Here is a 17,589-nt window from a genome sequence, read left to right on the forward strand (position 1 = left end):
CCAAGTTCGAACATGGATCATGCCAGGTCAAAAACTAGTTGATCCTTGTTCCGGCATAACATGGTTTTATGCATGTGCGTAAAGTGTCGTCCCAGATAAGCCTGTGCAGTACCCACAGCTAATTAGGTAAGACACTTTCCACTTTAACTGGATTTTTGCTTGGAGGAGGCTTCATTTATAGAAAACAAACAATGAAAGTGTCATTCCTTATTTGCATGTGGGGACTACTCAGGCTTATCTGGTGGTATGGTACTTTAAGCTCATGCATTAAACCCCATTTTCCTAGTGCGATACTCAATTATAATGATTCAGAAATTGCGGTAGTAAGTTGGCCTTTGCCTTCTAGTCTTCTTAATTTCCTGGATGTTTTAGCATAAACATATTTATACCATCCAATCAGCTGGCTTCATTTTTTTACTACTTTCTCTTCCAATATTCTCCTGTATATGAGGTTTCTGCCACCAACAAATTCTTTATGGGACTGTCAGAGTTTTACAAAAGAGTCCACTCCACACATAACCTTAACCCATTTTAGCCTAGTGGACTTTCCCATCCTTCTAAACTGGATCAATTTATTTCCAAAATTAGGGATGTCTAATATATTTATTTCTATATTTAGAATATTTCTTACACAAATTCCTTTAAGCAAACAGCGCAGACCCTGATGAGACGCCGCATCATGCGGCGTCTCATCTGGGTCTACACTGTTTGCCAAGGCCTTTTTTCTAGATGCTAGGCATGAATGGGTTAAAGAAAATTGATTTAATTTATATTGTGTTTTAAGTATAAAATAGGGAGTCCCACTTTAAAACATACTAAAAATAACTTTCCAAATAAGCTGAGAGCGTAAATTTCTATAGAAAACAATGTTTACAACTAACATCTCACAACCTATATTGCATGAGGGCTGGTGCTGTTGCGGAAACTTTACCCTGTTATATATGTTCAACATCAAAATGCAAACTGGAAGAATATAACAATCATGTAATAAAAAGATTATTTAATTTTGTATAATACTGTGATATATTTGTACTCGTACAAAGCGTTCATTCTCACATAATAGGCTTGTCCCATATGGTATGACTGCTGTGTATTGTCCAAATGTATCGCCGTATTGTGCTGACTGCTATTAACCCTTTACCACTTAGATACGTATTTTGACTCATTTGTAGTGTCAAGAAAGTTAAGTTTACATTTGATTAAGGACATTTTTCTTACTAAATTCTGGTTTTATGCTGTTTGCACAAAGCCATTTTCACTTTGCTTATGAGTCGGAAAGGGTTAAAAAACTTAATATAATGAAGTAACATGCAATGGCAGACCTTTTTTTATTTCAAAAGTTTAAATTATATTGATAAATCTCAATTCTATGAGGGTTTCTTACCAGGTTTTCCGAAGGAAAAACACTGGTTATAAGATTGGTGAATGTCCCCGGGCGGGTGGAACAAGCTAGTCCGGGCCATAACTATGTCGTTCATTGTGAGATTTTAAAATCATTTGGCACATTTGTTCACCATCATTAGACGGTGTGTCATGCAAAAGAATTACCTCGATATCTGCAACCTCAAGGTCACACTTTGAGTTCAAAGGTCAAAAATGGTCATAAATTATCTTGTCGGGGCCATAACTATGTCATTCATTGTGAGATTTTTAAATTACTCCGTACATTTGTTCACAATCATTGGACGTTGTGTCATGCAAAAGAATTATGTCGATATCTCCAAGGTCAAAGTCGCACTTTGAGAAAATAGATTGAATTTGACAGGGCAGTAACTAGGGACAATCAGTTATAATGCATGTTTTAATTGTCTCCCTTTATTAGACTTTTAAATCAAGGTCGCCACGACTAGAATTTTACACAAGGGGGTTAACTAGGATCAATAATTAACAATGCACATTTTGAGTTGTCTCCCATGTGACTTTTTTTCAAATTGAAAACCTTGTTTTGTGACAATTTTGTCCCTTGTTACTGATTTGAATTCATTGTTTGAATTCATTGTATGTTAAAATAAAAATCAAGAAACAATATTTAAACAATTCAACATGTTATCTTACATATTTGAGATAATAGTTTTCATAATAATTTATTGCATTTAAAAAAAGACATGAAGTATTCGATAATAAGATTGTAATGTATTAAAACACTATCGGTCTTTATTACTTTAAACAAATCAAGTCGTCATAATGCTTGTTGTCCATACTAACCAACCTGGCTTGTAAAGTAAATAGGGATGTCAACTGATGCCAGAAGCTTTTAGAAGCTTTTTTTTATTCTGTATTTTTATGAAGAAGATAATATCCATATTTGTCATTAGTGAATCCTTCAGAGAGCACTTTTGTTAGATTGGGGTAAAACTAAGTGATAATTATTTTTGTTTTATTGTCACAAAGCTGGTTACCTATGGAGCTTCTAGAACAGAGGCTTTGAACACCATGGTTACTGCTCTGGACTCCTACGTGATCAAAGGTGAGTCTACTCAGAGGTACTAGAACTTGAGGAATTTGTTTGATTTAATTTGAGTTTTTGCTGTTCCCCCACAATTTGTTGCCTTTTGTCCATCGTGCGTTGTTCGGCGTCAACATTTGCCTTGTTAACTCTCGAGAGGCCACATTTATTGTCCAATCTTCATGAAATTTGGTCTGTAGATTGGTCTCAATGATATCTTGGATGAGTTTGAAAATGGTTACGTTGGCTTGAAAAACATGGCTGCCAAGGGGCGGGGCAATTTTCCTTATATGGCCATAGTAAAATCTTGTTAACACTCTAGAGGCCACATTTACTGTCCAATCTTCATGAAGCTTGGTCAGAAGATTCATCCCAATAATATCTTGGACAAGTTCAAAATGCTGCCAGTTGGTTGAAAAACATGGCTGCCAGGGGGCGGGGCATTTTTCCTTACATGGATATAGTGAAACCTTGTTAACACTCTACAAGCAGGCCACATTAATTTTCCGATCGTCATGAAACTTGGTCAGAAGATTTGTCCCAATAATATCTTGTTATCTCAGGTGAGCGACTGGGCCTTTCAGGCCCTCTTGTTTTTTATTAATCCCCTACCAGTGTAACCGGAGAGGTCTTATGGTTTGCGCTCTGAGTGTCTATCAGTCTGTCACATTTGAAACTTCAAAAACTTGAAACATGAACAGATGAGAATATGGAGATTATGCATGTCATTTCATTTTGTTCCTACGTCAAGAATTCTGGTTGCTATGGCAACAAAGAGACTAGAAATATTGCTGAAAATGGTGGATCCTGTGATAACTTTAAAAGTTGTTCATATTTTTTCATGAAAGATGGCAATATGGAGATTATGCACGTTTTTTCATTTTGTTCCTATGTCAAGAATTCTGGTTGTTATGGCAACAAATAGACTAGAAATATTGCTGAAATTGGTGAAGTTTTACCGGTAGGGGACCATATTGCTTGACATTAGTATTGTTTGTCGTGTTATATTATATTTTACCAATGTTTCCAAATAAATTTTGAACTATTTCATACTTTAGAATCATTTTGCATAAAATTATGACAAGATTTCATTTTTAACACCCAGTTAAACTATTAACATCTCTAAAAATATTAATCAATTTTACAATCGTCTTTTGAATGGCTAAATACCTTTTAAATAGTTATTATGCCTATGTCAACCTATCACCATCATCCTATTTTGCAATCACATGTTCTGATTGTCACCACATAAACACACACAGTGTGTTAAAATTATGATACAATTCCAGAGTCATATAAATGTCAGAAAATTGATCGCCATTAATTATTAGTTTAAATCTGCATGTCCAGAAATAAAGAGTTATCAAAAATAGTGTTTTTTTCTCTAAAAACTTGTGTCCAAAAATTGAGTGTGTCCAAAAACAGTAATTAAGCTTTCTGCAGTCCCTGTGCTTACTTGTCCTGTGTGCAAGACCGCTACATGAGATGGTTGTCTTATTAACGTCCTCTTCATCTTTTTTCCTACTAACACATTTTGAATCTTTGAGGATATTTGTTTATTTTATTGTAATATTCTAAACTGTCACTCAGATAAATTGCGGACAATTGGATGGAAGCCAAGAAACAGTATTACAAGCGGAGCTCTCTATAAGTTTGGAGTCCTTACATCATTCAATCATAATTATATTAGTTTATTGAATTTTTATTTAAAGTTTTCTATTGTTTAACAGCTTGAATGTTACACTGACATTCAGGTTATTCACTTATTGTTAGAAAGTTATTAAAAAGCAGGGCTTGAGTGAAATTATCGCACCTTATAATTTTACCTGATCTTGATGGAAATCATTTCCTTCTGTTCTCCAATCATACACCACATATCGCATGAAATAAAAATCTTGTTGAAAGATATTTAATGAAATCATTAAACATTTGAACAGTTATGTATAGGTTTTTTTTATGCCCCCTTTAGGGTGGCATATAGCAATTGAACTGTCCGTCCGTCAGTACGTCCGTCCGTCCGAAAACTTTAACATGTGTATCTCGTGGAGCTGCACATTTTGAGTGGTGAAAGGTCAAGGTCATCCTTTAAAGGTCAAAGGTAAAAAAAAACAAATCCAAGGGAAGTAACAAGCTTTAAAAGGGAGATAATTTCTAAACCTGCCAAATGATATATTGACATTTTATTTCAAAGCAGTACAATAGGGGGCATTGTGTTTCTGACAAACACATCTCTTGTTGTTCGAAAGTTATTAAAAAGCAGTCCAAACAAAAATTGGCATTCGGCTGGGGTGAAAGTATTGAAACTTATAATTTAACCTGAGCCTGACGGGTAATCATTCCCATTTGTTCTTCACTCATACACCACATACCTCATGAAATAAAAATCTAATTGCGAGATATTTAATGAAAAAATAAAAACATTTGATAAGTAATGCAGAGTTGTTGAACTTAAGACTCCTGAAAAAACAGTCTAAATGTTTGATACTTCATTCCAGTCAATATTGAAAACTAGTGATGTTGACTGTGTGATAGTTTATTCAATGAAACACACTAGACCATGCAATACTATTGGGTGGATGCTAATAATAAATAAATATTAAAACAAATCTGTGTTATATTTCAGTCACTTCAATACACCAATTATATTAAGGTTGGGATTATGATGAAATTTTGATGTTTCATATTTAATTGCTCGTAACACATACCTGCAGTATTGATTTTGAGCTTTTCATTAAAAAAATAATATGATCGCCACATAATATTCATTTTCAGCTTTATATTAAATCTTTAAAAACATTGATATATTTAATTCAAGAACACATCAGAAGATGTATTCCAAAAAGTTAAATTATTGCATCTGGCTGTCAAGTGGCTGCATTCTTTCTGTCTGCAGGTGTGACTCACAATATCCCTCTTCTTCGAGACATCATCACAGAGAAAACGTTTGTTGCTGGAGACATCACAACCAAATATCTTCAGAAAACTTTCCCAGACGGTTTCCAAGGTGAGGACCATGTTTGAGTGACTGTTTACTTAATACAATACATTTAATTAGTTGCAGAATTATTCATTTTGTAACAACTTTGTTCGCCTCCAGTAGGGTTTCATGTTGCAGTCTCACTGTCTGTCAGTCCGTCTGGCATTTCATTTTCTGGATTTGAATCATAAACACTTTCAGATATTGACATAGTGTTTCTTGTTTTACTCTACCTTACAGAAAGAGGAAGTGTGAGTTTTGTTTAAGTCCATTGATTTTTGGCGAAGTTCTGGAGTTTTTTTACAAAATTCTTTCAGATATTGAGCTGATATTTAGTATGTGTGTCTACCTACATGACTTACAGATGAAATGTGAGTTTCATTCCGATCAATTGATTTTTGGGAACTTATGGGCCTTGTACTTAGAAATCTTCTCTATGAACCGTTTTCCAGAGTTTTTTCTCAAAACACTTTTAGATATTTTATCTTATATTTGGTATGTGAGTCTTCCAAAATACGTACAGATGAAGTTAGAATTTTGTTCGGTTCCATTGATTTTTGACAAAGTTACGGGCCTTGGACTTTTTCTTGGACAATTTTTCTCTTAAATAGCTAGGGTGCTGTTTAAATGTGCAGAAGGGGGAATTTCGTGTCACAAACATAGCTTTTGTTTATAATATACCCATATATAATACTTTACGTGATAAGAATCTCATGTAAAAAATCTCCTTATTGAAGTCCAGAAGCATTGGCACTAATAAAAAAACATGACGTTTTGAAATACATATTATTATATTCTTAAAAAAACGCAAGTACACTTCATGAAAGGTAGCCATGGTCCATAATGCTATTCAAATTGCTGGAGCAATCAAGAATAGTACATTTTGAATACAGTGGTCTTATCAATAAATGCTTGCCAGCTTTGTTCTAAGAAATCAAAATACATATATAAGCTTGACCGCCGGTAAAGCTACCACCAACTCTACAAAATACAAAAGCTATCTGTTTTCTTACCCCAACTAATCCTACTCTCTTTTTTCATGTTAAATATGAATGCTTTTAAGACTTGTTGAGTCAAAGAATCTGAATTTCCACCTATAAATAATCCAACAAATGTTCAAAGCTACTCTCAAAGTAAAAAAAATCTCTGTTGTTGAAAGTTGCGCTTTTAAAATTGCAATTAAATCACGCAATTTAAAAAATAAATTGACACATACTAAATTTTTGTGCAATAAGATTTGAATTAAAAAAAACACACCAATTTGAGTGACAAAGAAACAACGAAAATCCAACCCTGCTTATGTTTTCCAAGCAATCTGAAACTTAAAATTATGAAGTGGTAGCATACATTTTTATGTCCCCCACTATAGTAGTGGGGGACAGATTGTTTTTGCCCTGTCTGTTGGTCTGTTGGTCTGTTTGCGCCAACTTTAACATTTTGCAATAACTTTTGTTATATTGAAGATGCAACTTCATATTTGGCATGCATGTGTATCTCATGAAGCTGCACATTTTGAGTGGTGAAAGTTCAAGGTCAAGGTCATCCTTCAAGGTCAGAGGTCAAATATATGTGGCCAAAATCGCTCATTTTATGAATACTTTTGCAATATTTAAGATAGCAACTTGATATTTGGCATGCATGTGTATCTCATGGAGCTGCACATTTTGAGTGGTGAAAGGTCAAGGTCAAGGTCATCCTTCAAGGTCAGAGGTCAAATACATGTGGCCCAAATCGCTTATTTTATAAATACTTTTGCAATATTGAAGATAGCAACTTGATATTTGGCATGCATGTGCATCTCATGGAGCTGCACATTTTGAGTGGTGAAAGGTCAAGGTCAACATCATCCTTCAAGGTCAGAGGTCAAATATATGTGGCCCAAATCACTTATTTTATGAATAATTTTGCAATATTGAAGATAGCAACTTGATATTTGGCATGCATGTGTATCTCATGGAGCTGCACATTTTGAGTGGTGAAAGGTCAAGGTCAAGGTCATTCTTCACAAGGTCAAGGTCATCCTTCAAGGTCAAACATCATATAGGGGGACATTGTGTTTCACAAACACATCTTGTTTTAATATTGTCAACAAAAAAGCTGCATAATTCAAAAATGGGTCTTATGTTGTATGCAGCCAGCATTGTTTCAGGCAAGCTTGTTGACTCGCACAGTCTGGTCTGAAGCTACCGTGTCCACTAATAAGACCACAAAACCTTGCATGACTTAATAGTGGACAGGGTAGTTACTGACCAAACTATGTTGATGTGCAGGCTTGTCTGAAGCTACCCTGTCCACTAATAAGACCACAAAACCTTGCATGACTTAATAGTGGACAGGGTAGTTACTGACCAAACTACGTGGATGTGCAGGCTTGTCTGAAGCTACCCTGTCCACTAATAAGACCACAAAACCTTGCATGACTTAATAGTGGACAGGGTAGTTACTGACCAAACTACGTGGATGTGCAGGCTTGTCTGAAGCTACCCTGTCCACTAATAAGACCACAAAACCTTGCATGACTTAATAGTGGACAGGGTAGTTACTGACCAAACTACGTGGATGTGCAGGCTTGTCTGAAGCTACCCTGTCCATAAACAAGACCACAAAACCTTGCATTACTTAATAGTGGACAGGGTAGTTACTGACCAAACTACGTGGATGTTCAGGCTTGTCTGAAGCTACCCTGTCCACTAATAAGACCACAAAACCTTGCATTACTTAATAGTGGACAGGGTAGTTACTAACCAAACTACGTGGATGTGCAGGCTTGTCTGAAGCTACTCTGTCCACTAATAAGACCACAAAACCTTGCATGACTTAATAGTGGACAGGGTAGTTACTGACCAAACTACGTGGATGTGCAGGCTTGTCTGAAGCTACCCTGTCCACTAATAAGACCACAAAACCTAACATGACTTAATAGTGGACAGGGTAGTTACTGACCAAACTACGTGGATGTGCAGGCTTGTCTGAAGCTACCCTGTCCACTAATAAGACCACAAAACCTTGCATGACTTAATAGTGGACAGGGTAGTTACTGACCAAACTATGTTGAAGCGCAGACTTGTCTGTAGCTACCCTGTCCACTAATAAGACCACGAAACCTTGCATTACTTAATGCGGACAGAGTAGTTACTGACCAAACTGTGGATGCACAGACTGGTCTGCAAACTACATAGATGCGCAGGCTGGTCTGGAGCAACCCTCGCCTCATATGGCAAAAGACCCATATTTGCATGACGCATCTCATATAAAAATCCTATCTTTCTTACAGGTAAAGTGCTCAGCGAGACTGAGAAGCATGAGCTGACTGCACTGGCAGCCGCATTATACGCCAAGGAACAGCTGATTGCAAGAAGCTTTAAGAATCAATCACGGTTTGTACACATTTCCTCTTTTTCGTCTTTGGCTTATCCCCCGCCATTTGGTAGGGAGGGATAAAGAATTGCTGTTGATGTACCTCTGTCTTTTTATGCCCCTGAAGGAGGGCATATAGTAAAACGCACTGTCTGTCTGTCCGTCTGTCTGTTCATCTGTCTGTCTGTCTGTCACACTTTGCGTTTAGGTTTCGAAAAATGCTCATAACTTCTATGTCGCTTCAGATGTAACATTCATATTTGGTATGCATGTGTATATGGACAAGGCCTTTCCATACGCACACACATTTTGACCCTTTTGACTATGACCTTGAACTTAGGGTCCGCGTTTAGGTTAAAAAAAATGCGTATAGTTTTAGAAAAATGCTCATAACTTCTATCAAAGCGTTTATCGGGGGCATATGTCATCCTATGGAGATAGCTCTTGTTGTCCATAATTCTGTCCGTCTTTCTGTCACAACCTTATCCGGGTTATATCTCAGAAACTATATAAGATATCAACATGAAACTTCATAGGTATAAATTAGGAGACGAGCGATGCACAAGAATCCTAACCCCACACTTTTTAAACAAGAGTTATTGCCCTTTGTGTTGTTTTTTTATGATGTAACTTTTTAGGGCCATATCTCAGATAGGTTACAATTTTCAACATGAAACTTCATAGGTGTATGGATATGAGGAATTTCAATGCATTAAAACAATAAACCTACACTTGATTATCTATTTTTTAAGGATAATACTGTTTATCAAGGGATTTGCTCTCATGCACGAAAAGAATTTAGTTGGTAGTGGATATTGCAACGAGTCTGCATGTTCCACTTAATTTTGGTTCATCATAATGATTAAACATTATATTATTAAGTAAAATAACATAAAACACATTCTCAGGATTGTAATGTAACATTATACATATTAAGCAGGATAAAATGTACGACATATACAGTTTCAATCTTTAATTTGAATGTGATTATTGCTTTGAATGTTTGCTTAAGTATATGTCAACATCAAAATAACACCATTACTTGCATTTTGCCATATCAACCTTCCAAATAAATAGAGAATAATAGGTTGGTGACGTGGATGGAGAATCTGGCAAGTCGGAGGAAGTTCGGCTCACCCGATAAGATCCTCCGACGAGCCAGAAACCATTCTCCATCCACGTCACCAACCTGTTATTCTATTTATCCTGTCACATTCGTTGAAATGTTTCTTAAATATCTAGTTTTCGAGTATTTTGTGTTTAAATATTTAATATGGGAAAAAACACGCGCGAACAAAAACATTGTTACGTCACGTCATGCAAAACGCTTCAGCTAGCTTCCATCTTGTTAAACAACACAGAAATCGAGTCAATCGTTATTAATTCAACACACAAAGACGAAATTATGCTGTTAAAATTATAATGTTTAAACAAACAGTGCTTTACATGTATTTTGTTGTTTTTTTTAAATTGAAAACAAGTATATTTTGTTAATAGAAAATAGTACAGGCGTGCGCATGCGCGGAGAGCAACTAACGGATATTCGAGGTCACGTGGTCATCTAGCCTAATATCTTTTGGGATATTAGGTTACCTGGTTATCGGGCTGATTTAAAGGCATGTGACAGGATAAATATTGGTATTTGTTGATATAAGTGTCTTGTGTTCTTTATTCATGTTTAAATCTACACTGATGTAGGACAAACTTTGTCTATACTTAAATGACAAAAATAAAATCCACACATGCTTTGTTTAGGAATTAATTCAAACCACATGTTCCAAGCTGATCTTCCATATGGTAGTGTTCGCCATAATAAGTTAGATTTTCAAAGTAAAAAGCTACTGAGAGCTAAAAATAAGTTTTTTTGCGCTGTTTCAAATTGATATTTTGGAGAAAAGTAGCCGGCCCTTATATTGTTAGTAACAGGTGCATTCGCCGTTGCTTTGGGAGAATAGGCATATGTGATTGTCAAGTATACAAAACTTCATATATTGCAAACATAATCATGATTTTCATCATATATTTTGGGCTACTTTTCTACCTAGTTTGAGAAAATACATTCAAGCTTCTTTGTAGGTCGACCTAATTCAGTGGTCATAAATGTCTCTTCACTGAGTGGTCAACAGAGATAAACCTTCATGTGCTAAAATTAATGAGTGTCTATCTGTAGCTATTTTGAACACGTAACTTACCAGTGTTTTTTGTGTGTTCTAAATCAGGTCCCGTATGTGGCCCCATGAGTGTCTATCTGTGGCTATTTTGAACACGTAACTTACCAGTGTTTTTTGTGTGTTCTAAATCAGGTCCCGTATGTGGCCCCATGAGTGTCTATCTGTGGCTATTTTGAACACGTAACTTACCAGTGCTTTTTGTGTGTTCTAAATCAGGTCCCGTATGTGGCCCCATGAGTGTCTATCTGTGGCTATTTTGAACACGTAACTTACCAGTGTTTTTTGTGTGTTCTAAATCAGGTCCCGTATGTGGCCCCATGAGTGTCTATCTGTGGCTATTTTGAACACGTAACTTACCAGTGTTTTTTGTGTGTTCTAAATCAGGTCCCGTATGTGGCCCCATGAGTGTCTATCTGTAGCTATTTTGAACACGTAACTTACCAGTGTTTTTTGTGTGTTCTAAATCAGGTCCCGTATGTGGCCCCATGAGTGTCTATCTGTGGCTATTTTGGACACGTAACTTACCAGTGTTTTTTGTGTGTTCTAAACCAGGTCCCGTATGTGGCCCCATGAGTGTCTATCTGTGGCTATTTTGAACACGTAACTTACCAGTGTTTTTTGTGTGTTCTAAATCAGGTCCCGTATGTGGCCCCATGAGTGTCTATCTGTAGCTATTTTGAACACGTAACTTACCAGTGTTTTTTGTGTGTTCTAAATCAGGTCCGGTATGTGGCCCCATGAGTGTCTATCTGTGGCTATTTTGAACACGTAACTTACCAGTGTTTTTTGTGTGTTCTAAATCAGGTCCCGTATGTGGCCCCATGAGTGTCTATCTGTGGCTATTTTGAACACGTAACTTACCAGTGTTTTTTGTGTGTTCTAAATCAGGTCCCGTATGTGGCCCCATGAGTGTCTATCTGTAGCTATTTTGAACACGTAACTTACCAGTGTTTTTTGTGTGTTCTAAATCAGGTCCGGTATGTGGCCCCATGAGTGTCTATCTGTGGCTATTTTGAACACGTAACTTACCAGTGTTTTTTGTGTGTTCTAAATCAGGTCCCGTATGTGGCCCCATGAGTGTCTATCTGTAGCTATTTTGAACACCTAACTTACCAGTGTTTTTTGTGTGTTCTAAATCAGGTCCCGTATGTGGCCCCATGAGTGTCTATCTGTGGCTATTTTGAACACGTAACTTACCAGTGTTTTTTGTGTGTTCTAAATCAGGTCCCGTATGTGGCCCCATGAGTGTCTATCTGTAGCTATTTTGAACACGTAACTTACCAGTGTTTTTTGTGTGTTCTAAATCAGGTCCGGTATGTGGCCCCATGAGTGTCTATCTGTGGCTATTTTGAACACGTAACTTACCAGTGTTTTTTGTGTGTTCAAAATCAGGTCCCGTATGTGGCCCCATGAGTGTCTATCTGTGGCTATTTTGAACACGTAACTTACCAGTGTTTTTTGTGTGTTCTAAATCAGGTCCCGTATGTGGCCCCATGAGTGTCTATCTGTGGCTATTTTGAACACGTAACTTACCAGTGTTTTTTGTGTGTTCTAAATCAGGTCCCGTATGTGGCCCCATGAGTGTCTATCTGTGGCTATTTTGAACACGTAACTTACCAGTGTTTTTTGTGTGTTCTAAATCAGGTCCCGTATGTGGCCCCATGAGTGTCTATCTGTAGCTATTTTGAACACGTAACTTACCAGTGTTTTTTGTGTGTTCTAAATCAGGTCCCGTATGTGGCCCCATGAGTGTCTATCTGTGGCTATTTTGGACACGTAACTTACCAGTGTTTTTTGTGTGTTCTAAATCAGGTCCCGTATGTGGCCCCATGAGTGTCTATCTGTGGCTATTTTGAACACGTAACTTACCAGTGTTTTTTGTGTGTTCTAAATCAGGTCCCGTATGTGGCCCCATGAGTGTCTATCTGTGGCTATTTTGAACACGTAACTTACCAGTGCTTTTTGTGTGTTCTAAATCAGGTCCCGTATGTGGCCCCATGAGTGTCTATCTGTGGCTATTTTGAACACGTAACTTACCAGTGTTTTTTGTGTGTTCTAAATCAGGTCCCGTATGTGGCCCCATGAGTGTCTATCTGTGGCTATTTTGAACACGTAATTAACCAGTGTTTTTTGTGTGTTCTAAATCAGGTCCCGTATGTGGCCCCATGAGTGTCTATCTGTGGCTATTTTGAACACGTAACTTACCAGTGTTTTTTGTGTGTTCTAAATCAGGTCCCGTAGGTGGCCCCATGAGTGTCTATCTGTGGCTATTTTGAACACGTAATTAACCAGTGTTTTTTGTGTGTTCTAAATCAGGTCCGGTATGTGGCCCCATGAGTTTCTATCTGTAGCTATTTTGGACACGTAACTTACCAGTGTTTTTTGTGTGTTCTAAATCAGGTCCCGTATGTGGCCCCATGAGTGTCTATCTGTGGCTATTTTGAACACGTAACTTACCAGTGTTTTTTGTGTGTTCTAAATCAGGTCCCGTATGTGGCCCCATGAGTGTCTATCTGTGGCTATTTTGAACACGTAACTTACCAGTGTTTTTTGTGTGTTCTAAATCAGGTCCCGTATGTGGCCCCATGAGTGTCTATCTGTAGCTATTTTGAACACGTAACTTACCAGTGTTTTTTGTGTGTTCTAAATCAGGTCCCGTATGTGGCCCCATGAGTGTCTATCTGTGGCTATTTTGAACACGTAACTTACCAGTGTTTTTTGTGTGTTCTAAATCAGGTCCGGTATGTGGCCCCATGAGTGTCTATCTGTAGCTATTTTGGACACGTAACTTACCAGTGTTTTTTGTGTGTTCTAAATCAGGTCCCGTATGTGGCCCCATGAGTGTCTATCTGTGGCTATTTTGGACACGTAACTTACCAGTGTTTTTTGTGTGTTCTAAATCAGGTCCCGTATGTGGCCCCATGAGTGTCTATCTGTAGCTATTTTGAACACGTAACTTACCAGTGTTTTTTGTGTGTTCTAAATCAGGTCCCGTATGTGGCCCCATGAGTGTCTATCTGTGGCTATTTTGAACACGTAACTTACCAGTGTTTTTTGTGTGTTCTAAATCAGGTCCCGTATGTGGCCCCATGAGTGTCTATCTGTGGCTATTTTGAACACGTAACTTACCAGTGTTTTTTGTGTGTTCTAAATCAGGTCCCGTATGTGGCCCCATGAGTGTCTATCTGTGGCTATTTTGAACACATAACTTACCAGTGTTTTTTGTGTGTTCTAAATCAGGTCCCGTATGTGGCCCCATGAGTGTCTATCTGTGGCTATTTTGAACACGTAACTTACCAGTGTTTTTTGTGTGTTCTAAATCAGGTCCCGTATGTGGCCCAATGAGTGTCTATCTGTGGCTATTTTGAACACGTAACTTACCAGTGTTTTTTGTGTGTTCTAAATCAGGTCCCGTATGTGGCCCCATTCCCAATTGAAAAAGAGTATATTTTTTCCCAAATGGTGTTTAACCCTTTGCATGCTGGGAAATTTGTCATCTGCTTAAATGTCGTCTGCTGAATTTCTAAAATTTGCATTTTCATCGATTTTTTTCAAAGAATACTATCAGAATATAAAACAGTTTGGATCCTGATGAGACCCCACGTTCTGTGGCGTCTCATCTGGATCCAAACTGTTTGCAAAGGCCTTTAAAATTCGGTTCCCGCACTGAAAGGGTCAACTTCCATGCAACTATATAAGTTTAACTTTAGTAAATATAATATAAAACACTTTGTCAATTTCGAAGCATTTTTTAGCAAAAACACTAATTTCCCAATTTTAGTAAAAATGCCGCAAATTTTCCAAATTCAAAGGGACCTGGCTCCATTCCCAAAATGGTGGAAAAAAAACACTGCTTACTTTGTAATCAAAGAAGAAATGCACTCAATGCATTCCTTCAACTGGCTTAGAATTTTCTCTAGATCAACGGACAAATCCTGTGTATCAGTTGACGGTCAAGTGGGTTACGTTATGAATGTGATCATCAATAATATTATGGCATTTATGTGATTTTGACTTTGAGAGTTGTAGGTTGCTGTAATTTATTTTTCTACATGAGCTCACCATAGAAAACAAGGTTAAATGCATGTGCATAAAGTGTTGACTCAGGTTAGCCACACTAATCAGGGACCACACTTTCCACCTTATTTGTATTTTTGCTAAGAAGAAATTTATTCAACAAAAAAAACATTATAAACAATAGTGACGTTCCTTATTGGCCTGTGGGGACTGCACAGGCTAATCTGTAATGACACTTTGCCCCATTTTATTCCATAGTAAGCCTAAATTTGTATTTATTTAATTATCCCCCCCCCCCATCGGCGGAGGGATATTGTTTTGGCTCTGTCCGTCCGTCTTTTCGTCCGTCCGTCTGTCCGGAGCCATATCTTGGAAGTGCTTTGGCGGATTTTATTGAAACTTGGTATGAGTATATATATATGGATAAGAGGATGATGCACGCCAAATGGCATTGTACACCATCTGTTAATAATGGAGTTATGGCCCTTTGTATCTTTAAAAATTACTTTTTTGAGTGTCAAATATAACACTTTTGTGTCCAGAAGCATATTGGCGGGGGATATAAATTCAACGAATTTGCTTGTTTTTTTTTAGCATCCCAATGAAGACAGAGTTGCCTACATCATGGAAGCTTGAAGTGCACCTAAATAATGAAGATGTGAAACTGAATGTCACAACGAAAGATAACAAATTTGAGGTGCGTTTTGTGAATCTTTGCAACATTCAACAATTTCAACCATTTACAACCTTGTTCATATTTGGTGTCAGAAAATATTTTAATTTATACATTTATTTGTACATTACCTGAGCACGTGGGGCTCGTCATAAGCTTTTGTTATTACTGTTTGTTTGCCGTCAGTTTTCATCATTTCCATTTCAAGAGGCCTCATTTATTATCATGAAATGTTGTCAAAACATGGGTGCCAATTTTATCTCAACCAAATCTTAAGCTGGGCAAAAATTAGGGTATTAGGTAGAATTTAAGACTAAGCTTGTGAACACTCCAGGTGTCACATATTTTTACCAAATTGAATCATGAACCTTTCTTAGAAAGTTTGTTCTAATAAAAATAATAATGTATCAGCTGAGTTCAGAAATTGTTCTGGGCTTTGGGGCAGTTTTTCTGATAGGGCTATAGTGTAATATGGTGAACACTCCTGAAGTCACATTGCTTTTGTAATTGTCATGAAAATTTCAAAAGTCAAAACATTTGTCATTATGATTACTTGGCAGTTTTAAAATGTTTTAGTCCCTAAAAAAAGCATGACAAAATGGTTGGGGCAGTTATTCTTATATGGCTGTATCAAACTTTTAAAGAAGAAGCATTTTATCTTAATGAAACTTGCTTGGAACATTTATCTTTATTATATCTTGGCCGAGTTTGAAAGCGGTTAAGGCCTATTGGAAAACATGGTCGCATGGGGTAGAGCAGTATTCTATAATTGTATATATCGCTGTGTTGAAATATGTTGAACACCCTAGAAAGGTTTTTACCAATCATAAAACTTTCTCAGAGTATTTATTTTGCCATATCTCTGCAGATTTAACAAATGTTTACAGTCCTTTGAAAAACATGGCATCCAGGGATTGGGGGCAGCTATTCCTTACATGTCTATAATGAAAACTTTTGAACACCAACCATTTGGATCATTTAAGGTTGTTTGGGTCTCAGGTGAGCGCCAAAGGGTCTTTGGCTGTCTTTTCCAAACTTAGGAAAGTAGTTGTTTAATGAGTTCAAACTATTAATTTGATAAAACAAAATGAACATCTTTAATTTCCAGCTGGTATTTGCTTTTTATGCTCCCTGTAGGGTGGCATATAGCAGTTGAACTGGCTGTCCGTCCGTCTGTCTGTCTGTCTGTCTGTCCGTCAGAAAACTTTAACATTGGCCATAACTTTTGCAATATTGAAGATAGCAACTTAATATTTGGCATGCATGTGTATCTCATTGAGCTGCACATTTTGAGTGGTGAAAGGTCAAAGTCATCCTTTAAGGTCAAAGGTAAAAAAAACAAATTCAAGGGAAGTAACAAGCTTTAAAGGGAGGTAATTTCTATTTATGCCCCCCTTCGAAGAAGAGGGGGTATATTGTTTTGCACATGTCGCTCCGTCCGTATGTCCGTCTGTATGTCCGTCCACCAGATGGTTTCGGGATGATAACTCAAGAACGCTTTTGCCTAGGATCATGAAACTTCATAGGTACATTGATCGTGACTCGCAGATGACCCCTATTAATTTATAGGTCACTAGGTCAAAGGTCAAGGTCACGGTGACCCGAAATAGTAAAATGGTTTCGGGATAACTCAAGAACGCTTATGCCTAGGATCATGAAACTTCATAGGTACATTGATCATGACTCGCATAGGACCCCTATTGATTTTCAGGTCACTAGGTCAAAGATCAAGGTCACGGTGACCCGAAATAGTAAAATGGTTTCCGGATGATATCTTAAGAACGCTTATGCCTAGGATCATGAAACTTCATAGGTACATTGATCATGACTCGCAGATGACCCCTATTGATTTTCAGGTCACTAGGTCAAAGGTCAAGGTCACAGTGACTCAACTTAGAAAAATGGTTTACAGATGATAACTCAAGAACGCTTACGCCTAGGATCATGA

The 17,589-nt window shown here is 37.3% G+C and overlaps 1 protein-coding gene across 1 annotated transcript in view; it reads left to right on the forward strand.

Annotated features, from left to right (window-relative positions):
• Nucleotides 1–17,589, forward strand: part of LOC127835212 (propionyl-CoA carboxylase alpha chain, mitochondrial-like) — a 55,510-nt gene that overhangs the window by 27,523 nt on the left and 10,398 nt on the right. The window contains exons 12-15 of the mRNA XM_052361535.1: nt 2,392–2,467; nt 5,340–5,450; nt 8,698–8,800; nt 15,563–15,665. Of these exons, the coding sequence (XP_052217495.1) occupies nt 2,392–2,467; nt 5,340–5,450; nt 8,698–8,800; nt 15,563–15,665 (393 nt within the window). The remainder of the gene's footprint in view (nt 1–2,391; nt 2,468–5,339; nt 5,451–8,697; nt 8,801–15,562; nt 15,666–17,589) is intronic.

Source organism: Dreissena polymorpha, chromosome 6, assembly GCF_020536995.1.
Source record: "Dreissena polymorpha isolate Duluth1 chromosome 6, UMN_Dpol_1.0, whole genome shotgun sequence".
NCBI lineage: Eukaryota > Metazoa > Mollusca > Bivalvia > Myida > Dreissenidae > Dreissena > Dreissena polymorpha.